The following is a 20,834-nucleotide window of genomic DNA, read 5'->3' as shown; positions in this document are numbered from 1 at the left end:
AAATGGCTGCTGATCATTTTTTTCATGCTTGCAGGTCATTTGCATTGTCTAACTACATTATCTGCCTATGTTTGACTACCTCTCCTTCCCTTTTTTCTTCTCTCTCTCTTTTCCCCCCTCCCCCTCTCCTTCTTTCTTCTTGCTCCTTCCTTCTTTCCTTCCTTCTCTTTCAATTCTCCCTGCCTCCATCTTCCTTGTTCTTCATTTTTTTAAATGAATTCTACCAGCCAAAAACTTAGAAGTCCTTTTTATTTTCCTTTAAATCTTAAAAGTGTTTTTAAATTGACTAAAGTTACATTTAAAAGTATATAAATGAAGAAGAATATAGGTGTTAGATTGTAGATAATAAACAACATTTAAGGATCCCTAAAAGGACTTTCCTTATATAGAAAAGATTGTTGTATAGTGAGTTGTAGTATGAGTTATATTACTAATAAATTACCAGGGAATTTTCTTATTTTGAAGAAGTGTGTGTGGGTGCTTGTGTGTGTTGTGTGAAGGCCAGGAGACAGCTATGGGTGTTGTTCCTCCTGAGTCACACATCTTGTTTTTTGAAACAAGGTTTCTTTTTGGCCTAGAACTCACCAAGCTTTTTCTTTTCTTTCTTTTTCTTTCTTTTTTTTTTTTTGTGTGTGTGTGTACATTGATGTTTTGTCTGCATGTATATCTATGTGAGGGTGTTAGATCTTGGAGTTATAGGCAGTTAGTTGTTAGCTGCTCTGGAAGAACAGTCAGTGCTCTCAACCACTGAGCTGTCTCTCCAGCACCCAGATTCACCAGGTTTAAAAGAAAAATCCCAACATTATTGTTGTATGTGTGCACTCTTGTGAAGGGTGTGTATAAATGTGGGTATGTGTGTCATGCCCTGTGTGTAGTGTTCAGAGAACAACTTTCTGGAGTTGGTTCGTTCCTTCCACCTTTATATGGGTCCTGAGGGTTGAACTGAAGTTCTTACGCTTGCATAGCAAGCACTTTGCTGACTGAGTTCTCCTCTAGCTTTGTCCTATTGATGGCAAGCATTTTCCCCACAATTATTTACTTTTAAAAGCTTATTTCATTGAGACAGTGTCTTGCTATATTGCCTGTGTTGACCAAGCTGACCTAAAATATGTGGTCCTACTGCTCCCGCCTCCCAAAGTAGCTGACACTATAGGTTCATGCTATTGTGCTTGGCCTTCCTAACTTAATTTTTTTTTTAATCTTTTAGCAGTCTTGCTTTCTTTCTTTGAGGCTGGGTCTTAGTATCTCAGATTGGCTTCCAATTTACTATATAACCAGCGCTGACTTTGAAGTTCTGCTCCTCCTTCCTTCATCCCCAAAGTTCTAGGATAAAGGTGTATGTCACTACACCTAGTCTTAAGTAGTACTAGGATTCAAACTCAAGGTTTTTTGAATGCTGCAAGAATTCTACTAATGGTGCTTTTTGTCTATTGCTACTTGACCTGTAGATATGTAAGTTATTTTCTTTGTGTGTGTACATATGTGCATGTAGGTGTATGTAGACATCAGAGGCTGACACTGAATGTCTTCCTTATTCATTTTTTGCTTCTCCACTTAGTTTTTAAAAGAAAAGATTTCACATTGAACCTGGTTGTCTGGAAAGCCCCAGTGATCCTTCAGTTTCTGCCTCCCCAGTGCTGGGATTACAGACTTGGGCCACTGTGCTGGCTTGCATGTATGTTCTGCGGATTTGAACTAAGGCCCTCGTCATAGAATGGCAAGCACTCTTCTTACTGGACAGTCTTCCGAGCCCTTGTAACATTTTCAATATCAGTATGTTTAAATTAACCTTTAGGTCTTTATACTGTTTATATTCTTGCTAATCTAGGGAAATACTAACCTTTTTAAACACTCTAGATGCTTTGCGCTTATTCTAGACAGTTATGCACTGAAACTAAATTTTTCCTCAAGTCACAGAGAATTGCCTAAGATAATAAGCAATTTTTCAGAGAGAAGAGTAAAATGATAGGAAGTGGAAGAGGCCACAAACATAATACATTGATTTCCACAGATCCATATCAAAGGGTGGAGAGATACATACTGAAAGAAATATAAAAATTTAGATTTTAAAGATACTTAGTCTTAGTACCTGGAGAGATTTGATTAGTGGTTAAGAGTACCTGCTGCTTTTCTAAAATGGAGTTTCGTTTTTTAGACTCTTTGGGAGCCCACCACCTAGCTCCCAAATAAATATACAGAGACTTATTCTTACTTTTGAATGCCCCAGCCTCAGCTTGGCTTCTTTCTAGGCCAACATTTCCAACTTGAATAACCTGTTTCACTTTAACTAAAATTATTATTTTTTGTTTGTTTGTTTTTCGAGACAGGGTTTCTCTGTTGCTTTGGAACCTGTCCTGGAACTCACTCTGTAGCCCTGGCTGACCTCGCACTCACAGGTGGATGCCTGCCTCTGCTTCCTGAGTGCTGGGATTAAAGGCTTGCGCCAACAACACCCGGCCACTTTAACTACATTTTGACTCTGGGCTTTTTACCTTCAGCAGCAGCATCATTATTAAAGATGGGGTCTCTCTGTGTAGCTCTGACTGTCCTGGAACTCCCTTTGTAGACAAGGCTGCTTGAACTCACAGAGATCCACCTACCTTTGCCTCCTGAGTACTTGAATTAGAGGCATGTGCCATCACCACCTGGTCCTTTCTTTATTCTATATATCTTTTTTTCTTTCTTACTCTGTGGCTGGCTGTGTGGCTTACCTCTGGTATACCCCTCTCCCCCTTTTCTTGCTCCTCTTCCTCCTCTCTTTTTCTCTCTGAATTTCTCTTTCTATTTATTCTCTGTGTATTCTAGCTCTGCCTATTCCTCTCTGCTGCCTAGCTGTTGGACATTCAGCTCTTTATTAGACCAATCAAATGTTTTAAGCTGACAAAATACATTTGTTTACAGAGTTAAACAAATGAAACATAAAAGAATGTAGTGCATCTTTGCGTCATTAAACAAATATCCCATAGCATAAACGAATGTAATACATCTTAAACTAATATTCCACAACACCAGAAGATCTAGGTTTTCCAGCACCCACATGACAGCTGACAGTCTTCTGTAACTTCAGCTCCAAGGGATACGATGCCCTCTTTTGGCCCTTGCAGGTATTAGGCATGAACATGGTACACAGACATACATGCAGGCAGAACACTCATATACATGAAAAAAAAATACTTAGTCTTACAAAGTTACTGATATATATAGAGAGATAAATGAATATTTTTAAGAAACTGAACTACTCCTAAAAGCAGAAGCAATGTATTTTAGTCTTCAGGTTAATTATTAAAAATTCATTAAAAAGTATAGTCATTGGGGCAGTAGTGGCACACAACTTTAATCCCAGCATTCAGGAAGCAGAGGCTGGTGGATCTCAGCCTGGACTGAAGCTTGAGGTTAGTCTGGTCTACAGAGTAAGTTCCAGGACAGCTAGGACTATACAGAGAAACCCTATCCCAAAAAAACAATTAAATTAATTAATGATGACCTATTAAATATATTAGTATTCAGGCATCTATACACTGGCCTGCCCTTGGGATTCTGCCAGGATATGCCCTCAGCTGCAGCCATTAAGTACCACCTCTGCCCTTCTCTCCTTCCCTCCCTCCCTCTCCCCTTCTCGCATATCTCTCTGTACATCCCTTCCCCCTTTTCTACTGCTCCTGTCCCCAGAGACCACCAGTTCCCACCCCTTTTTTTTAATCCATTCCTTTTCCCTAATTAAAAAAATCCTCCATGTGAGCTCTGTTGCATGGTGTCTTTCTCTCTTGGGCGCCACTTTGTAAATTACAACAAAATACCTGCCATAACTGGTATTATAACTTATTAAGTGAAGGTGATTTTGGAATACTTTGTTTCTAAAACCACTGGAAAAAATATAGGAACTAGCAAAGAGATGCTTAAATCTCTGCTTGGCAATGATCAATGATAATATGGTGAAATTGTATGTGTGTTTCGTTTATAGCACATCTTCATTACCTCCATTAGACTGGCCTTTACCAACTCACTTTGGACAATGTGAATTGAAAATAGAAGTGCAACCTAAAACTCATCATCGAGCCCATTATGAAACTGAAGGTAGCCGAGGGGCAGTTAAAGCCTCTACTGGTGGCCATCCTGTTGTGAAGGTATGAGATTTTGGAGCTTTGCTACATCAATACCGTACACACAGTTATGATTGAATGAATCTGTTGATTTAGTGAAAAGAGAAAAAACTCAAATCTGGATAGCCTCTGTTTTGTGTGCTTGTTGATATGGCTGTACTTCCGCACTGAATTTTTTTTGTCTAGAAGAGACCTTCCTGACTGTGTTTCCATCTGGGGAAATAAGATGTTGATGATCAAATTGCTGTGATTTTTATTCTTAAAAATGTATATTGTGCTGGGCAGTGGTGGCTGGCATTTGGGAGGTAGAGGCAGGCAGAACTCTGAGTTTGAGGCCAGCCTGGTCCATTGAGTTCTAGGACAGCCAGGGCTACACAGAGAAACCGTGTCTTAGAAAACACACACAAACAAAAAAGAGCATATTGTGTTTATAAATATAGTACATGCTCATTTAAATTATAAGTGATACAGGACTAGGAAAATGCCTCAGTGGAGAAAGAGCATGTTCTGTAAACATGAAGATTTGAGCTTGAATTTCCAAGAATGACTTTAAGAGCCAGCCATGACTGCATATGCTTGTAAGATGTAGAGACAGGCTGATTTCAGGAGTTTTCTGGCCAGCCAGCCTAGCCTTTTAAAGAAAGTCAGCTTCAGGGTCAGTGAGAGAACTTTTTACAAGGCAATAAGGCAGAGAGTGGTAAAGGAACTACATGTGCATTTATATCATGTAATACACATGTATACATATCCAGATTTAAGTTAGAAAGTAGAAAGAATAATGCACTAGAATATCCAAAATTTGTCACTCTGGGAAATAAGCAACATTTGGTAACATTTTAATGTAACATTTCAGTTTCTTTCTCCCCCACCTTTCTCTTGAATATATATTTAGCAAAAGACTAGAAAAATTGTTTTTTAACTTATTTTATGTGTATTTGTGTGTGCCTACTTGTCTGTATGTGCCTGTGTCTCTCGAAACTGAAGTTGCAGGAAGTTATGACCCTCAGGGTGTGCATGTTTAGAACTGAACCCCAAGTCCTCTTGTAAGAACAACAAGTGCTTTAACTACTAAGCCATTCTCCAGCTTCTTTAATTTTTTTTCCTTTTTTGGGGAGGGCGGAGTTCAAGACAGGGTTTCTCTGTGTGACAATCCTGGCTGTCCTGGAACTCCCTTTGTAGACCAGACTGGCCTCCAACTCACAGAGACCTACCTCTGTCTCCTGGATCCTGGGTTAAAGGTGTGTGCCACCATCACCTGATTGTCATTAATTTTTTTATGATAGTGGGTTAGTAAACTTACCATCATTGTGATATCATATATGAGGTTGTCAACTTGTAGCAAGGAAGGGCTTATTTTGGCTCAGTTGTTAGAGATTTTGGTCCTGTTGATTGGTTCTCTTAAATTGGGGCCTATGCTAAGTCAGTATATGATGGTGGGGGCACATGCCAGAGGAAGACTCTCACTTCATAGAGTCTAGGGACGAAAGAGATGGCTCAGAGGTTAAGAGCACTACCTGCTCTTCCAGAGGTCCTGAATTCAATTCCCAGCAACCACATGGTGGCTCACAACCATCTATAATGAGATCTGGTGCCCTCTTCTGGCCTGCAGGCATACGTGCAGGCAGAACACTGTATGCACAATAAATAAATAAATAAGTCTTAAAAAAAAAAATAACTGACTGCTCTTTCAGAGGACCAGGGTTCATTTCTCAACCTACATGGTAGCTCACCACTGTCTGTTATTCCAGTTCTATTGAATCCAACACCTTCACACAAACATATATGCAGACAAAACACTAATTCACATAAAATAAAAATAAATAAATCATTAAAAAGACATGCCCCCAACCAAGTTCCAGGAAACTAATTTTTTTCCCCCAATTAACCACTGTTTAAAGTTTCTGCCACATCCTAATAGCACCACAGATTGACAACCAAGGGTTTAACAAATAGGCCTTTGGAGGACATGTACATAAACCATAGCAGATGGAATTATACTAAACATTTTGTGATTAAAATATTTATTTTCCTGTGAGTTCAAGGCCAGCCTGGTCTACAGAGCGAGTTCCAGGACATCCTCCAAAGCCACAGAGAAACCCTGTCTCAAAAAACAAACAAAAATTTTTCTTTTAACTTAGCTAGAATACAATTATGTAAAATTTGCTTATTTTGTGTGTTTCAAGTACATCTCATTTTAAAACTTTGAATCGATTTTTTAAAATATTTATTTATTTATTTTTAAAGATTTATTTATTTATTACATATACAGTGTTCTGCCTACATACCAGAAGAGGGCACCAGGTTGAATTGTAGATGGTTGTGAGACACCTGAGGTTGCTGGGAATTGAACTCAGGACCTCTGGAAGAGCAGTCAGTGCTCTTAACCTCTGAGCTATCCCTCCAGGCCTAAAATATTTATTTTTATATATATATATGTATGTATGTATGTATATATATATATATATATATATATAATAACATTCTGCCTCCATGTGTGCCTGCACGCCAGAAGAGGACACGAGATCTCATTATAGATAGCTGTTAGCCACCATGTGGTTACTGGAAACTAAACTTTGGACCTCTGGAAGCCAGTTCTCTTAACCTTGAACCATCTCTCCAGCCCTGAATCTGTATTTTTATTTTGATTTCACTTGAATGGACTATAACACAAGAAAAAGAAACAAGGGGGCTGGAGAGATGGCTCAGTGGTTAAGAGCATTGGCTGCTCTTCCAGAGGACCAGGGTTCAATTCCCAGCACCCACATGACAGTTCACAGCTGTCTATATAATTCCAGTTCCAGGTGATCTGACACCTTTACACAGACGTTGCACATGAAATCAAAATAAATTATTAAAAAGAAAAAGAAACAAAACAACCTTGGAACTGGAAAGATGGCTCAGTGGTTAAGATCACTCACTAACTGTTCTTCCAGAGGACCTGGGTTCCATTCCCAGCATCCACATGGCAGCTCAACTGTCTATAACTCCATTACCAGGGTACCCAACACCTTCATCCAGACATACATGCAGGCAAAACACCAATGCACATAGAAAGTTAAAAGAAAAGTTACAAGGGTGGTTCAGGTCTTTAGTCCCAGCACTGGAGAGGCAGAGACAGGTGGGTCTCTGTGGGTTCAAGGCCAGCCAGGACTACAAAGAGAGAACCTGTTAAAAAAAAAAAAGAAGAAGAAGAAGAAGAAGCACAGAATACTTAGATTAAGAGGATCACTATGGATTCAAGGTCAGCTTGGGACACATCATGAGTTCTAGGACAATATGGGCTACAAAGTGAGACTCTATCTTAAAGAAAAAATAAAAGAACAAAAAACCCCAATAACCTAAATACCAATATTCATAATTGTTAATGAACTCAAATTAGAAACAGCTCAAGTAGATTAGTAGTTGAACAACCTTTAGTATATGTGTAGGTTACTACCACCCATCTGTAAGAAATAGTTGACATGTGCAACAACTTCTGTTGTTCTCCATGGTGTTTTGGTACATCATAGTTCTCTATGGAATTGTACTGATTGTCCAATGTAGTAATTACTTAAATCTCTACCTATGATAAAAATGCACACAACCAAACATACATACATGCAAGAATGCATTTAAAATATGTGGAAACTGTATGGTACTAAAATCAGCAATTACACCAGTGCCGGTGTTATTTACTACAGCTCAGTGCTGTAAGTGCATGCTATAGTACATAAATACATGCTTGTGAAATCAAGGTGCTGACACAAAGGAATGAATTTTTGTTACTTTCACTAAGGAAAAGAAAAGCTTATACTATGTAGTTTGATGGACCTGGTCTGCTTAGTGAGACCCTGTCTCAAAAGTAAAAATAAAGAGTGTAAGCAGTAGCAGCCTTTTCTTTTCTTTTTTATTACTGTGCTGGGGCAGAACCCAGGACCTTATACATGCTAAGCAACTACTGTACGACTGAATTCTGTCCCTAGCCTGAGGCAGAAATATTTTAAATCATACCATAGAAATTGCTGAAGTTTGAAGCCAGGCGGTGGTGGCACACGCCTTTAGTCCCAGCACTTGGGAGGCAGAGGCAGGCGGATCTCTGTGAGTTCAAGGCCGGGCTGGACCGATAGCCTCCTAAACAATACAGAGAAACCCTGTCTCGTAAAAACCAAAAAAATAAAATAAAATAAAAAAAGAAATTGCTGAAGTTTGAAAAGCAAGGTTTATAAGAAACAACAAAAAAAGAAAAACAATGTTTATAATTTTGTTTGTTTTAGACTTGTATTTTATCATATGTCCAGGTCCATTTCCTAATGATGATTTGTTTACTTTTTGAGACAAGGTCTCATGTAGCCCAGGTTGACCTAAATGTCACTGTGTAGTTAAGGTTGGCTGTGAAGTTCTGATCTTTCCATCTGTGTTCCAAGTGCTAGGATAACAGGTGTGTGTCACCATATCTGACTCTAGTGATGATTATTTTTATATGACATTGTTATATGTACATATTAATATTTTTGTTTTGTCACATTTTTTCTTTTATGTGATTTATATTATGGAATTTAAATTTTGCATTTTTAGTATTTCTACAGTGTTTCTAGTATGTTCTTATTTCTGATATAGTCAAATCCAGGGGCCCTCTCCAAGTAATTTAGCAGGATGGATAACGGAACTGTTGTTATTAAAGTTGCTGTAGTGCGTCCTGTAGTGACCTTCAGGCTTTAACCTTCCAGCTTAAGTTAAATTAAGTAGGCAGACCGTTGCTATGGAAACAATATAGAAACATAACAAACAACAACTTACTTCTTTTACACAGCAGAGGGTAGCCCGAATAGAAGAGTACTGATAGTAGATGAAAGATTTTAGAGGATAATGTTAACAGCAATAATTTATTGATAGCCTATAAATAAATGTTCCTTCTGAGATGAGATAAAGTGATAGTCTATTCTTCTTTAAAATTCCTGAGATGCAAGAAGCAGTCCTATTTTTCTTATGCTGTGTTATATGTACTTAAGCAGATGTTAGCAGAAATGTGTTATGAAATATATTTTTATATATCCCTTTTAAAATCATATACGTATGATAACCTTCCTACAGCAGTTTATTTTATCAAAGTGAAAAGACAGGTGGCTTACATCTTTGCCAAGCTAGTATGAATATGAGTCATCTAATATGACTAAGGATTCTTTGATATATGGTACTTAATCCACTTGTCATGTGATACCCTGTAATAACATTGATGCATAATAGTAACATTTTTAAATTTGTATTTTCAATTTTAGATTTAACTGCTTCATTTTGGCCATGTTAAATATTATATTTACCAGTCTTAAGTTATTTTGTGCTATGAATTGTCTCTTTTATTCCAAAATTTATTCATTCAAGAATGATGTAGAGTCTTTAATGTGCTGGACTTGTGTACAGGTTCTGGTGATAGAAAGGTGGATGCTGTTTTCTTCAAGTATTTCGAGGAATGTGCTGAACTGTTGTTTCTTCCATCACTGGATGAGCTATTAAATTTCATAGACCACCCTGAACACGAAAGAGCAATAGGTGCAACATTGAGTTTCAAAAAGTTCCCAGTTTTTTGTTTTGTTTTGTTTTACAATCTTCATCTGTAGACTGGAAAATAGAAATGATATACACTGTACAGGAGTTTTAGGATTAAGTTGATTCAGTTAAAGCAGAGTATATAACCATTCTCTCCCTTGACTTTTTCATCTCTCTATAAGTATAGATGAGGTAGTGGGTTGTTTTGTTTTGTGTATGTGTGTGGCATCATCATCTAACACATCTGCTGCTATAGAATCAAAGGATTATCATTAAATTTGATCTCTCTATGTGTACATATGTTACATGTGTGCCTTTCTAATTTCTTCTTCAGTTATATAGGCCTTTTTTTACAGTGTTCATATTGAATGTTTTATGTTTTATTAGCTAATTTCCTTTCGATTAAATCAATTTAATCGAAACAATTTAAAGGAATTATAAATGAAAATATTGGTAGTTTTTTATTATGAATATTTTAAAGTATTTACAGAAAGCTACAAATTCTGCTTGAGTATAGTAAATTGCGCATTGTTCACCTTAGTTGAATGCGAGACAGCTGCAATTTGAACCTTCTGATGGGGTGAAAAGAATGCAACTCATTTTTTGTTCCTTAAGAGCCCAAAGCAGGTGGGCGGTCGTGGGGCACACCTTTAATCCCAGCACTTGAGAGGCAGAGGTGGGTGGATCTCTTTCAGTTTGAGGTCAGCCTGGTCTATAAATTGAGTTCCAGGACAGCTAGGGCTACACAGAAAAAACCCTGTCTCAAAAACCAGAAGAAAAAAAAAAGAGCCAATGTAATGTCAGGAATTTGAAGCACTAATGTTTCTGGGAGAGGGATGTGAGATGATGGTGAAAGCAGTAGAATTTGATAAAGGTCTATAAAAACAAGGGTTTCATAGAGTGTGTGTGTGTATGTTATTACTGGTAACTTCTATATTTTCATACAGCAGTGCTAGTAATTTTAGGAGATGAGGTTAAAAATCTTCATTAAGACATGAATTAGAGGTTCTTAGGGCAACACTGGTAGCTAATTGAACGGGAGGCATACTGAAAGTTTGCAGACTAAATAGTGATACCCTTTCTTAAGTTTCAGAATACTTGGAGTCAGTTTATACTCTGTTAGATGAGAGACTGGAGGATTTATTTTAGGTGTGCTCCCTGATCCAACAGAAAAAAAATCTATAGAATATGAAAAATAAACTTATTATTTTAAAATGTTGAAGTTACAGTTACTTTGGTTTTCTCTGTTATAAGCAGCTAAACCTAATTTTAACATGAATGGTATATATTAACTATAGCTCAAACAAAAAGTTTTTTAAAAAATGTCATTAATTAAGATCTACAGCATATCCAGGACAGTCTCCAAAACAATACAGAGAAACCCTGTCTCGAAAAACCAAAAAAATAAGATCTACATCATAAAGCTAGGCATGGTGGCTCTTAATATAAAAAGCATTAATTAACTCTACCTTAAAGTTTTATGAAAATGTAATTGAAATCTACAGATAAAGCTAGGCATAGTAGTTCACACCTATAAATTTAGCATTTCAATAGCTTAGGAAGGAAAACTACAACAAAGTCAAGGCCATTGTAAGCTGCTGAGTAAGACCCTGTCTCAAAAAATGAAAACAGAGGTTGTATTATATATTATATATTTAACACATGTTTCAGCTGTAACATATATGTAGTTGTAGTTCAAACACAGAATGCTTGTTTAAATTTTTTTATTGTTGTTTTCTGTTTCTTGTTTTGTTGTTTGTTTTTTCAAGACAGGGTTTCTTTGTGTAGCTCTGGCTGTCTTAAACTTGCTTTATAGACCAAGCTGGTCTTGAACTCAGAGATCTGTCTGCCTTACTGACAGTCTTAAAATTTTTTTTTAGTACAGATTTGCTAGGGGAATAGGATTAAAAATGTGCATGTGTTATTTAAAAGTCACCTGTCTTTTTATTTAATTTATTATTTTGTATGTATGGGTTTTTGGCTGCATGTATATCTGTGCACTATGTGTATATGCAGTGTCCCTGGAAGCCAGAAGAGGATATTGGGTCTTCCTAGGACTGGAATTACAGGCAGAATGTGAGCCACCGTATTGGTTTTTATCTTCCTAGGTAGGTGAGTAGGTGATCAAAAGATAATCTTTAAAAAGATAACTACCTAAATTGTGAAATAGCAGTATAAACTTGATCTTTAAAAATATGCAAGTAAATTCTGGAAGAAATAGTTTAAAGGAATTTAAAATGGTTTCCTCTTGTATCTGGGTGGTGGTGGCACACGCCTTTAATCCCAGCATTTGGGAGGCAGAGACATGCAAATCTCTGGGTTCAAGGCCAGCCTGGTCTACAGAGCAAGTTCCAAGACAGCCAGGGCTACACAGAGGAACCTCCTGTCTTGGAGGGGAAAAAGGTTCCCTCTTAAAGAACAAAAATAGACATCCAGAATTAGTGATATATTGAAAAATATACAGTTTATGTTTTTATATTATACACAGTTTAATATACTATATATATATAGGATAGTAGGCTAGTAACCCCTTTTTAGTTTTTTTCTTTTTTAAAGCAGTCTCATAAAACTCAAGGTGGCCTTAAACTCACTATGTGGTCAAGGACAGCCATGAACTCTTTTTTTTTTTTTAAGATTTATTTATTTATTACATATACAGTGTTCTGCCAGGCGTTGGTGGCGCACGCCTTTAATCCCAGCACTCGGGAGGCAGAGGCAAGTGGATCTCTGTGAGTTCGAGACCAAGCCTGGTCTACCAAGCGAGTTCCAGGACAGGTTCCAAAACAATACAGAGAAACCCTGTCTTGAAAAACCAAAAACCAAAAAAAAACAAAAACAAAAACAAAAAACCATATACAGTGTTCTGCCTACATGCCAGAAGAGGACACCAGATTGAATTGTAGAAGGTTGTGAGCCACCATGTGGTTGCTGGGAGTTGAACTCAGGACCCCTGGAAGAGCAGCAGTCAGTGCTCTTAACCTCTGAGCCATCTCTCCAACCCCAAACTCTTAATGTATTTCTCCAGAACCAGAATCAGACCATGCTAGACTTCCTTTTTTCTCTTTTGTTTCATTAGCCCAGGGGGGCTGAGAACTTACTAAATGACTCCAGTTTGTCAACAAACTTTCATTAATCCTCTTGCCTTAGCCTTTCAAGTGCCAAGATGATAGATGAGTATCCCCAGGTCTGTGTGTGTGTGTGTGTGTGTGTGTGTGTGTGTGTGTGTGTGTGTGTGTGTGTGTGTGTGTGAGAGAGTGGGAGGGAGGGAGGGAAGGAGGGAGGGAGAGAGGAGAGAGAGATTTGTAATATTTGGATTGGAGAGATTGCTCAATGGTTAAGAGCACTGATTGTTTTTTCTGAGTACCCAGGTTTGGTTCCCAGTGTCCACATGGCAACTCACATCCATCTGTAACTCCAGTTCAGAGGGATCCAGTGCCCTCATTTGGTCTCCAAGGGTTTTACACTCACATTGTGTATAGTCATACAGGCAAAACACTCATACAAATAAGCGGTGTCTCTTGTTAATTGAAGATTTTTTTCATTTATTCACTAGCCATTTCTTTTATGCATTGTGTATTCTGCTTATATGCCTTGTCCTTTGAAAAGGTTAGCTGGAATTGTGGTTTATCATGTTTTTTTAATTGTTTCTGGAATATGAATTACAATCAAGAATGTTGCCTTTGTAAAATGGTACCGTGAGTCCTTGGTTGTAAAGGCTCGCTAAAGACTTTTAGAAGACAGTCAAGTAATCATTTAACATCCGCAATTCAGTGTGAATTTTGTAGGTACAAAAGGTGTGTTGGTTAGTAACCTAAATTCCATGGGTGCCATTATTTTCCAAAATGATGAACTGTTTACATGCTAATTGAACTTAGGAAAAACTCATAAAAATTAAAGCTTAAAAATGTTTTGTGGTCTGGGGGTGGTGGTGCACACCTTTAGTCTCAGCACTATGGAGGTAGAAGCAGGTGGATCTGAGTTGAAGGCCAGCCTGGTCTACAGAACTAGTTCCAAGACAGCAGGGATACACAGAGAAACCCTGTCAAAAATTTTTCCAAGGATTTGGTTTCTAGGTTTATAGTCTTTTCCTGTTCTTAATGTCTGATGGGGCATTTGGGAAATATTGTGTGTAACTTAGGTTAGTTACTTTGAAAAACTATGATTATTGAATACATTGATAGCAATTTCTGTGTTGTCCCTTCTCAGTAATTGCCTTTAGTGTATCCGACTTCTCATGTTAGGTGAACATGAGCACCTCACTACAAAAACCATTTCTCATGTTGATAATTAAAATTCAAAATGGCTTTCTATCCCCCCCCTTCCCAGAGAGTGATACTGTCCATATTAAGAAGTACTATTCTGGGACTGGACATGGTGGTGTACGCCTTTAATCCCAGCATTCAAGAGGCAAAAGTGGGCAGATCTCTCTCAGTTTGAGGCCGTCCTCATCTACATAGTATTCTGTCCCAAAACAGCAACAACACAAAACAAAAAGAACTACTATTCTGGACTGGATCTGTAAACAGTAACTTTTGTGAACCCAGACTGACCCCGTGTCTTTCTTTGTACAACTTGTGAGCTAGGAATAGTTTCACATGATTGGGGTAAAATAGTAAGAGAAAACTATTTGAAACATGTTCAATTCAAACTTAGGCACTGATAAAGTTGTGAAGAAACATGGCTATTGTAGGGAGCCAAGGAAGCCCTAAGTAAGTGAAGTCCTTGGTGAGTGTGTGCTATTGACATAGCACAGGCCATGTCAAAGTGAGAGAGAAATAGCAAAGCCTTCCCTCTGGCCTGTGTGTGAATGTTGACAATCTGTGCAGAGTATGTCCACCATAGCTTTCTCTCCCTGGATATTTAAGCCCTGAAGACTGCTCTCCTACAGAGACTGTTCCTACTGAGATCAATTAATTCCTTCCCTGTGATCCAGCTGTACACCATAAACCCTACCCCATGTTTATCTGTATATAGCGACTCCACCTCCTTGTCCAGCTGTCACTACATAATATATAAACTTACTGAGCTTGGGGGGAGGCAGGTGGTGGGCACCAAAGTTTCTCCAGTAGAGTCTAGACCACCCAGTCTCAGCTTTCTGTGTCTGTGTGCCATCTTCATTTTCATTCTCTCACTCTCAAGCTGTCCAAGTTCCCGCAGCAAACCATATTCATGTATGTATTGACTATGGCTGCTTTTGTTTTATTGTGTCAAGAGTTAAGCTACAGAGGGTAAGTGATGATCTCATTGTTTGACACTGCTGCTCAGGATGATGCAGCTATAATTACCATATTGGGTCTTTAAAAAATTATCAGTGCATACTGTCAAACAGGAAAAGTAATACCTACCTTAGTGTTTTTTTCTTTTCTTTTTCCTTTTTTTTTTTTTTTGGTTTTACAGACAGGGTTTCTCTGTATTGTTTTGGAGGTTGTCAGTCCAGCCCGGCCTAGAACTCACAGAGATCTGCCTGCCTCTGCCTCCCGAGTGCTGGGATTAAAGGCGTGCGCCACCACCAGCCAGCTCAATGTTTTTTTCAAGGCATAGTATATATACTATGTATTTTCTTGTTATTAAATTAAATATCAAGCCCTATGTTAATTTTGTAGTAATGCTATTGTTGAACTAAAAGTTTATATCTCTTAGCCAAGTGATTCTCAACCTTTGGATAGCGACCCCAAAAAGAACATTGGAAAACAAATATTTACATAACGATTCATAACAGCATTAAAATAAGTTGTGAAATAGCAATGAAATGATTTTATAGTTGAGATCACCACAACACGAGGAACTGTATTAAAGGGTTGCAGCAATAGAAAGGCTAAGAACTGCTGTTTTAGGTGGGCAGTGGTGGTGCATGTCTTTAATTCCAGCACTGGGAGGCAGAGGCAGGCAGATCTCTGAGAGTTTGAGACCTACCTGATATACAGAAGTGAGTTCTGGGACAGTCAGGTTACACAGAGACCCTGTCTTGAGAAACTTAAAAAACAAAACAAAACCTAGTTTTAGCCAGATATGGTGGTACCTGCCTATAATCCCAGCAGTCTGGAGATGCAGAGGGATCACAAATTCCAGGTCAGTCTGAGAAGCTTAGTGTACTTCAAGTGTCAGCTGAGTGGTGATGGTGCACACCTTTAATCCCAACTTTATCTACAGAGTGAGTTTTGAGACAGCCAGAGCTGTTTATGCAGAAAAACCTCATTGGGGGTGGGGAGGCTCTGTATCAGACTTTGTCGTGGTGAGTGCTATAATCCTAGCACTCAAGAAGGCAGATTCAGGAAGAATCCATGAGTTCAAAGCCAACTATTGCTCCATAATGAGTTTGAAGTCAGGCCGGGCAGTGGTGGTGGCACAGCCTGTAATCCCAGAACTCAGGAGGCAGAGGCAGGCGGATCTCTGTGAGTTCGAGACCATCCTGGTCTACAAGAGCTAGTTCCAGGATAGCCTCCAAAGCCACAGAGAAACCCTGTCTTGAGAGAAAAAAAAAGTTTTAAGTCAGTCTGAACTACCAGAGACCCTGTTTCAAAAAAAAGCCAAAGCTGGATAGAGAGTTCAGCTGTTAAAGGATAAGGCTCAAAACCAAAAACCCAAAACACCTGCTTGCCATTTTAGGATCTGTTGGAATGTCCTGGTCTCTGCTTAGCAGACCCAAGAGATAGGTTCAGTATCTTTTGAGAATGTAGCTGTGGGTTTCAGCTGGCATTAGTGGCTGTATGGAGATGATCCTCAGAGGGTCTTCTATAGGTTTGTAACACTCAAAGGGCTACCGTTGGGGCACTGTTTGTCCAAACCTGAGTTGAACTTTAAGTTGGAGCATAGACTTGGGCCATGGGACATAGCAGAAGTCTTGGTCTGGACTCTCCTATCACCTCTATGAGAATATGACAATATTATGAGGTATTTATAAAGGAGAAAATCATGATACTCCTGTTGACAACCAGCTCATCTTCTGAAGCTGATCCACCTTGTCAACCATTGAAAGTACATGCACCAGAAAGAGCTCAGCTGATTCCAGCCTAAATTACTGACCAAACCATGAGTTTACAAATACAGAATAGCTTGTCATTCCCATGGTAGGCTGGAGGCCTGGATTCAATGACATATTGCTCACTGGCTTCCTCACTTCCACGCAAGTGGGTACCTTATAGTTACTGATTTCTTTATCTCTTGTTGAAAGTTGCATTTCTTCTTAGATGTTGTGTTACATGGTAAATATATAGCTCTAGATTTACATGATTTCTGTTTAAACTCATACTCTATTGCACACCATAGAAGGAAACAGACATTTACAGATTGATCATTAAGCTGGAGACACATTAGCAAACTAGATTGTCTGGTGGATAGTGGGTTCAGCAGCATGTAGGAATCAGTGATTTACATTTGAGACTTCCTGGTTGCAGCCCCTTGAGTGCACGCAAGTTCTCTTTCTTGGATGTAAGTAAAGAGTTTATTAGAAAAGTTATTAATGCCATAGACAGAGAAGCAACATCATGGCAAGGTCTTTGAAAAGAGAAATTATCTTCCTACCACCACCAAGGCACTAGATTCTGTCTCCTTGAGTCTTAGAATATCGTAAGGAGCTGGGCAGTGGTGGTGCATGCCTATAATCCCAACATTCCAAAGATGGCTTTGAGTTCCAGGCCAGCCTGGTCTACAGATCAAGTTCCAGAATAGGAAGAACTACACGGAGAAACCCTGTCTGAAAAATAAATAGATAGATAAATAAATAAATGAAAAATAAAAAACATAAGGAATTATTTTTCCTCACATCTGTCATATACCCTTCTGCTTACTATAGCAGTCATACTTTATTTGGTAGTGATGCCGTCTTTTAGGCACAGAAGCTTAGAATTCCTGATTTGTTTTTATTGTACTATATGCAATCAATTACAGATATCTCTAGGATCTCTAGACGAGATTTATTGTATTTATTACTTTTTTTCATTTGTTATGTCCTGCCTTTACCCTTATTTTAAAATTTAAAACCTTTGATTTCAGTATTTTCAGATTTGTAACTGGTTTCCATGTTTCTTTCTATTCTTTTTTTTTTTTAATTAAACCTTAAGTGATTGTTTTTCATGTGCTTGCCCATATCTTATATTTTTAAGAATAGATTTATGCTGGACAGTGGTGGCGCACACTTTTAATCCCAGCACTCGGGAGGCAGAGACAGGAGGATCTCTGTGAGTTTGAGGCCAGCCTGGTCTACAAGAGCTAGTTCCAGGACAGCCTCCAAAATCACAGAGAAACCCTGTCTCAAAAAAAAAATTAAAAATTAAAATTAAAATGAATAAATGAACTTCAATGGATTCCTTAAAATTTTAACACATGCCATTTTGTCTTTTTTAAAGATTTATTTATTTTATGTATGTGTAGGTGTACTACATATATGCAGTGCCCATAGAGACTAGAAGATAGCATTAGATTTCTTGGAACTGGAGTTACAGGTGCTGTGAGCCTTCTGATAACATGTGCTGAGAATCAAACTTGGGTCCTTCTACAAGAGCAATAAATACTATTAACTGCTGCGCCATCTCTCCAGCCCCTTGTTCTTTTTATTTTTTAACTTGTTTTTATTGAGGTGTACATTTTTCCCCACTCCCCTTCCCCCTCCCATCTCCCCTTCCACCCTCCTTCATGCCTCCCACAGTCCCAGTTTACTCAGGAGATCTTGTCTTCTTTCCATGTGTGTCTCTCTTAGGGTCCTCTTTGTTACCTAGGTTCTATGGGGCTGTGGACTGTATGCTGGTTATCCTTTGTTTTATGTCTAATATCCACTTATGAGTAAGTACCTATTATATTTGTCTTTCTGGGTCTGGGTTACCTCACTCAGGATGGTTTTTTTAGTTTTGTCTTTTTGCCTGCAAATTTCAAGTCATCATTGTATTTTAACAGCCCCTTGTTCTTTTTTTTTTCTTTCTTTCTTTTTTTTTAGTTTTACAAGACAGGGTTTCCCCGTGGCTTTGGAGGCTGTCCTGGAACTCACTATGGAGACCAGGCTGGCCTCGAACTCACGGAGATATGCCTGCCTCTGCCTCCCAGGAGCTGGGATTTAAGGTGTGCGCCACCAATGCCCGTCCAGCCCCTTGTTCTTTAATGTCACTTATATTTATGGAATACTGACTGAAGTAGTAACATTAGTAACATATTACTAAATATGACTTCTTCCATAATAGATTCTCAGTAAAAGACAGAAGGGATAGAATGGTGAAAAAGACAGTTTCTACTTTTTGGAGCTTCTATGGTTCCCAGGAGAGTAGATAATAACTAAGTTAAAAATACTGTTCATAGTAGCCAATAATATGAAAAATAATAAAGCAGTATAAGATATTAAATAAGAAGACAGACGTGAGTGGGGAGGTAGCTCAGTGGTAGAGCGCATGGTTTGCATGTATGAGGCTTCGGGTTCGGTCCCCAGCATCTCCAGGTGGCAGTAACTTTAGCCGGGCGTTGGTGGCACACGCCTTTAATCCCAGCACTCGGGAGGCAGAGGCAGGTGGATCTCTGTGAGTTTGAGGCCAGCCTGGTCTACAGAGTGAGTTCCAGGACAACCTCCAAAACAATACAGAGAAACCCTGTCTCGAAAAACCAACCAAAAAAAAAAAAAAAAAAAAAAAAAAAAGACAGACTTCTCTGAGGATACTGACCTTTGGGTGCAAAGCTAAATGAAATGAAAAAGGAGGATAATATGAAAATCAGAGAGACCATTCAAGAGGATAAGATACTAAATATTAATGGCCTGAGGCTAAAGCCAGGTGTGGTGGCCCAGGCCTTTAATTCCAGCACTGAATGACAGGTGTTTCCTCTGCGAGTTCAAGGCCAGCCTGATCTACAAGGTGAGCTCCATGACAGCCAGGGCTACATAGAGACCCTTTAAAAATAAATAAATGAATGAATGAATGATGAAGTCTTGAGGTTAGGCATGAGCAGTGGTTCAATTAATAAAGTCAGAGTGTCTAGGGTAGACTTTGGGAAGGAATATAGGACAAGGTAAGAACAGCAAGGGTCCAGATCTCATAAGCCTTACATGTAAACCATCTTAGAGATTAGAATTAACTCTGAATGTAGAGGAAACCATTAGAGAGATTTCAGTGGAAGATAGGAATGATGTGGGGGGACTATGAGTTTTTAAAAATTAATATATTTAGTGTGTGTGTGTGTGTGTGTGTGTGTGTGTGTGTGTGTGTGTGTGTGTGTGTGTGTGTGTGTGTAGACAAGGGGATGCCATGGTGCCCACACGTTGAGGTCAGAGGGCAACTTTGCTTCTCCCCTATCATGTGAGTCTGTGGAATTGAACTGAGGATGTTAGGCTTAGCAGCAAGTGCTTTTACCTGTTGAACCGTCTCATTTACCTGTTACTTTTTAAAAAAAAATATTTGTTTGCCAGCACCTGGGAGGCAGAGGCATGCAGATCTTTTGAGTACAAGGCCAGCCCAGTCTACAGATTGAATTTCAGTTCAGTGCTGTTACATAGAGAAACCCTGTCTCGAAAAACAAACAAAAAACAACAAAAGTAATAATAATAATAACAACAACTTATTTTATGTGCATTGGTGTTGTGCCGAATTTATGTCTGTGTAAAGGTATCTGATCCCCCTTGAGAGTAGTTACAGACAGTTGTGAGCTGCCATGTGGGTATTAGGATTTGAACTCAGGTCCTCTGGAAGAACAGCCATTGCTCTTAACCGCCATCTATCTCTCCATCCCTCCCCCTCCTTTTTAAAAGGAAAAAAATAAACCAAATGTGGCACCTTTGCACATAGGGAGGTCAGTGGGAATGGGAGACTTAAGTCAGAAAGATTACAAGTTCAAGACCAGCTTGTCTATATAGTGAGACCTTGTTCTGAAAGATAAGTATGTAAATATCAACAACATACTGTTGGGATCAAAGGTACAACAAGTGTAAAAATATTTGTCTTTATGATTATAGATGTAAATATACTCAGAAGACTAGTGACAAACTAAATCTGACAAACATTAAAAGGATTGTATATGAAATGATATTTATTCTAGAAATTCAAATGTAAGTCAGCAATGAAAATAAGTTAGTGTAATATATATCATAATGGTATCAAGGGAAGAACACATATTCATGCAGATTGATTTTTAAAAAGCATTTGCATGGGTTGGGGTACATGCTTGATTTGTCTAAAACTCTGGGTTCATTTTCCTGAACCAGAAAAATGTATCCTTGTTTTTAAATACATTACTACATGT

The 20,834-nt window shown here is 38.5% G+C and overlaps 1 protein-coding gene across 5 annotated transcripts in view; it reads left to right on the top strand.

Annotated features, from left to right (window-relative positions):
* The window catches only part of Nfatc3 (nuclear factor of activated T cells 3), a 77,994-nt gene that overhangs the window by 21,380 nt on the left and 35,780 nt on the right, over positions 1 to 20,834 (top strand). For all 5 annotated transcript variants that reach the window (XR_005873441.1, XM_040736531.1, XM_040736530.1 and 2 more), the window contains exon 3: positions 3,962 to 4,124. Coding sequence is in view for 4 of the 5 variants with exons in the window: in XM_040736531.1 (XP_040592465.1) it covers positions 3,962 to 4,124 (163 nt within the window). In the remaining variant the exon portion in view is untranslated. The remainder of the gene's footprint in view (positions 1 to 3,961; positions 4,125 to 20,834) is intronic.

The sequence above is a fragment of the Mesocricetus auratus genome, unplaced genomic scaffold (genome assembly GCF_017639785.1).
Source record: "Mesocricetus auratus isolate SY011 unplaced genomic scaffold, BCM_Maur_2.0 Super-Scaffold_100062, whole genome shotgun sequence".
In the NCBI taxonomy this organism is placed as follows: domain Eukaryota; kingdom Metazoa; phylum Chordata; class Mammalia; order Rodentia; family Cricetidae; genus Mesocricetus; species Mesocricetus auratus.
This window is presented reverse-complemented; position numbering and strand designations above follow the sequence as displayed.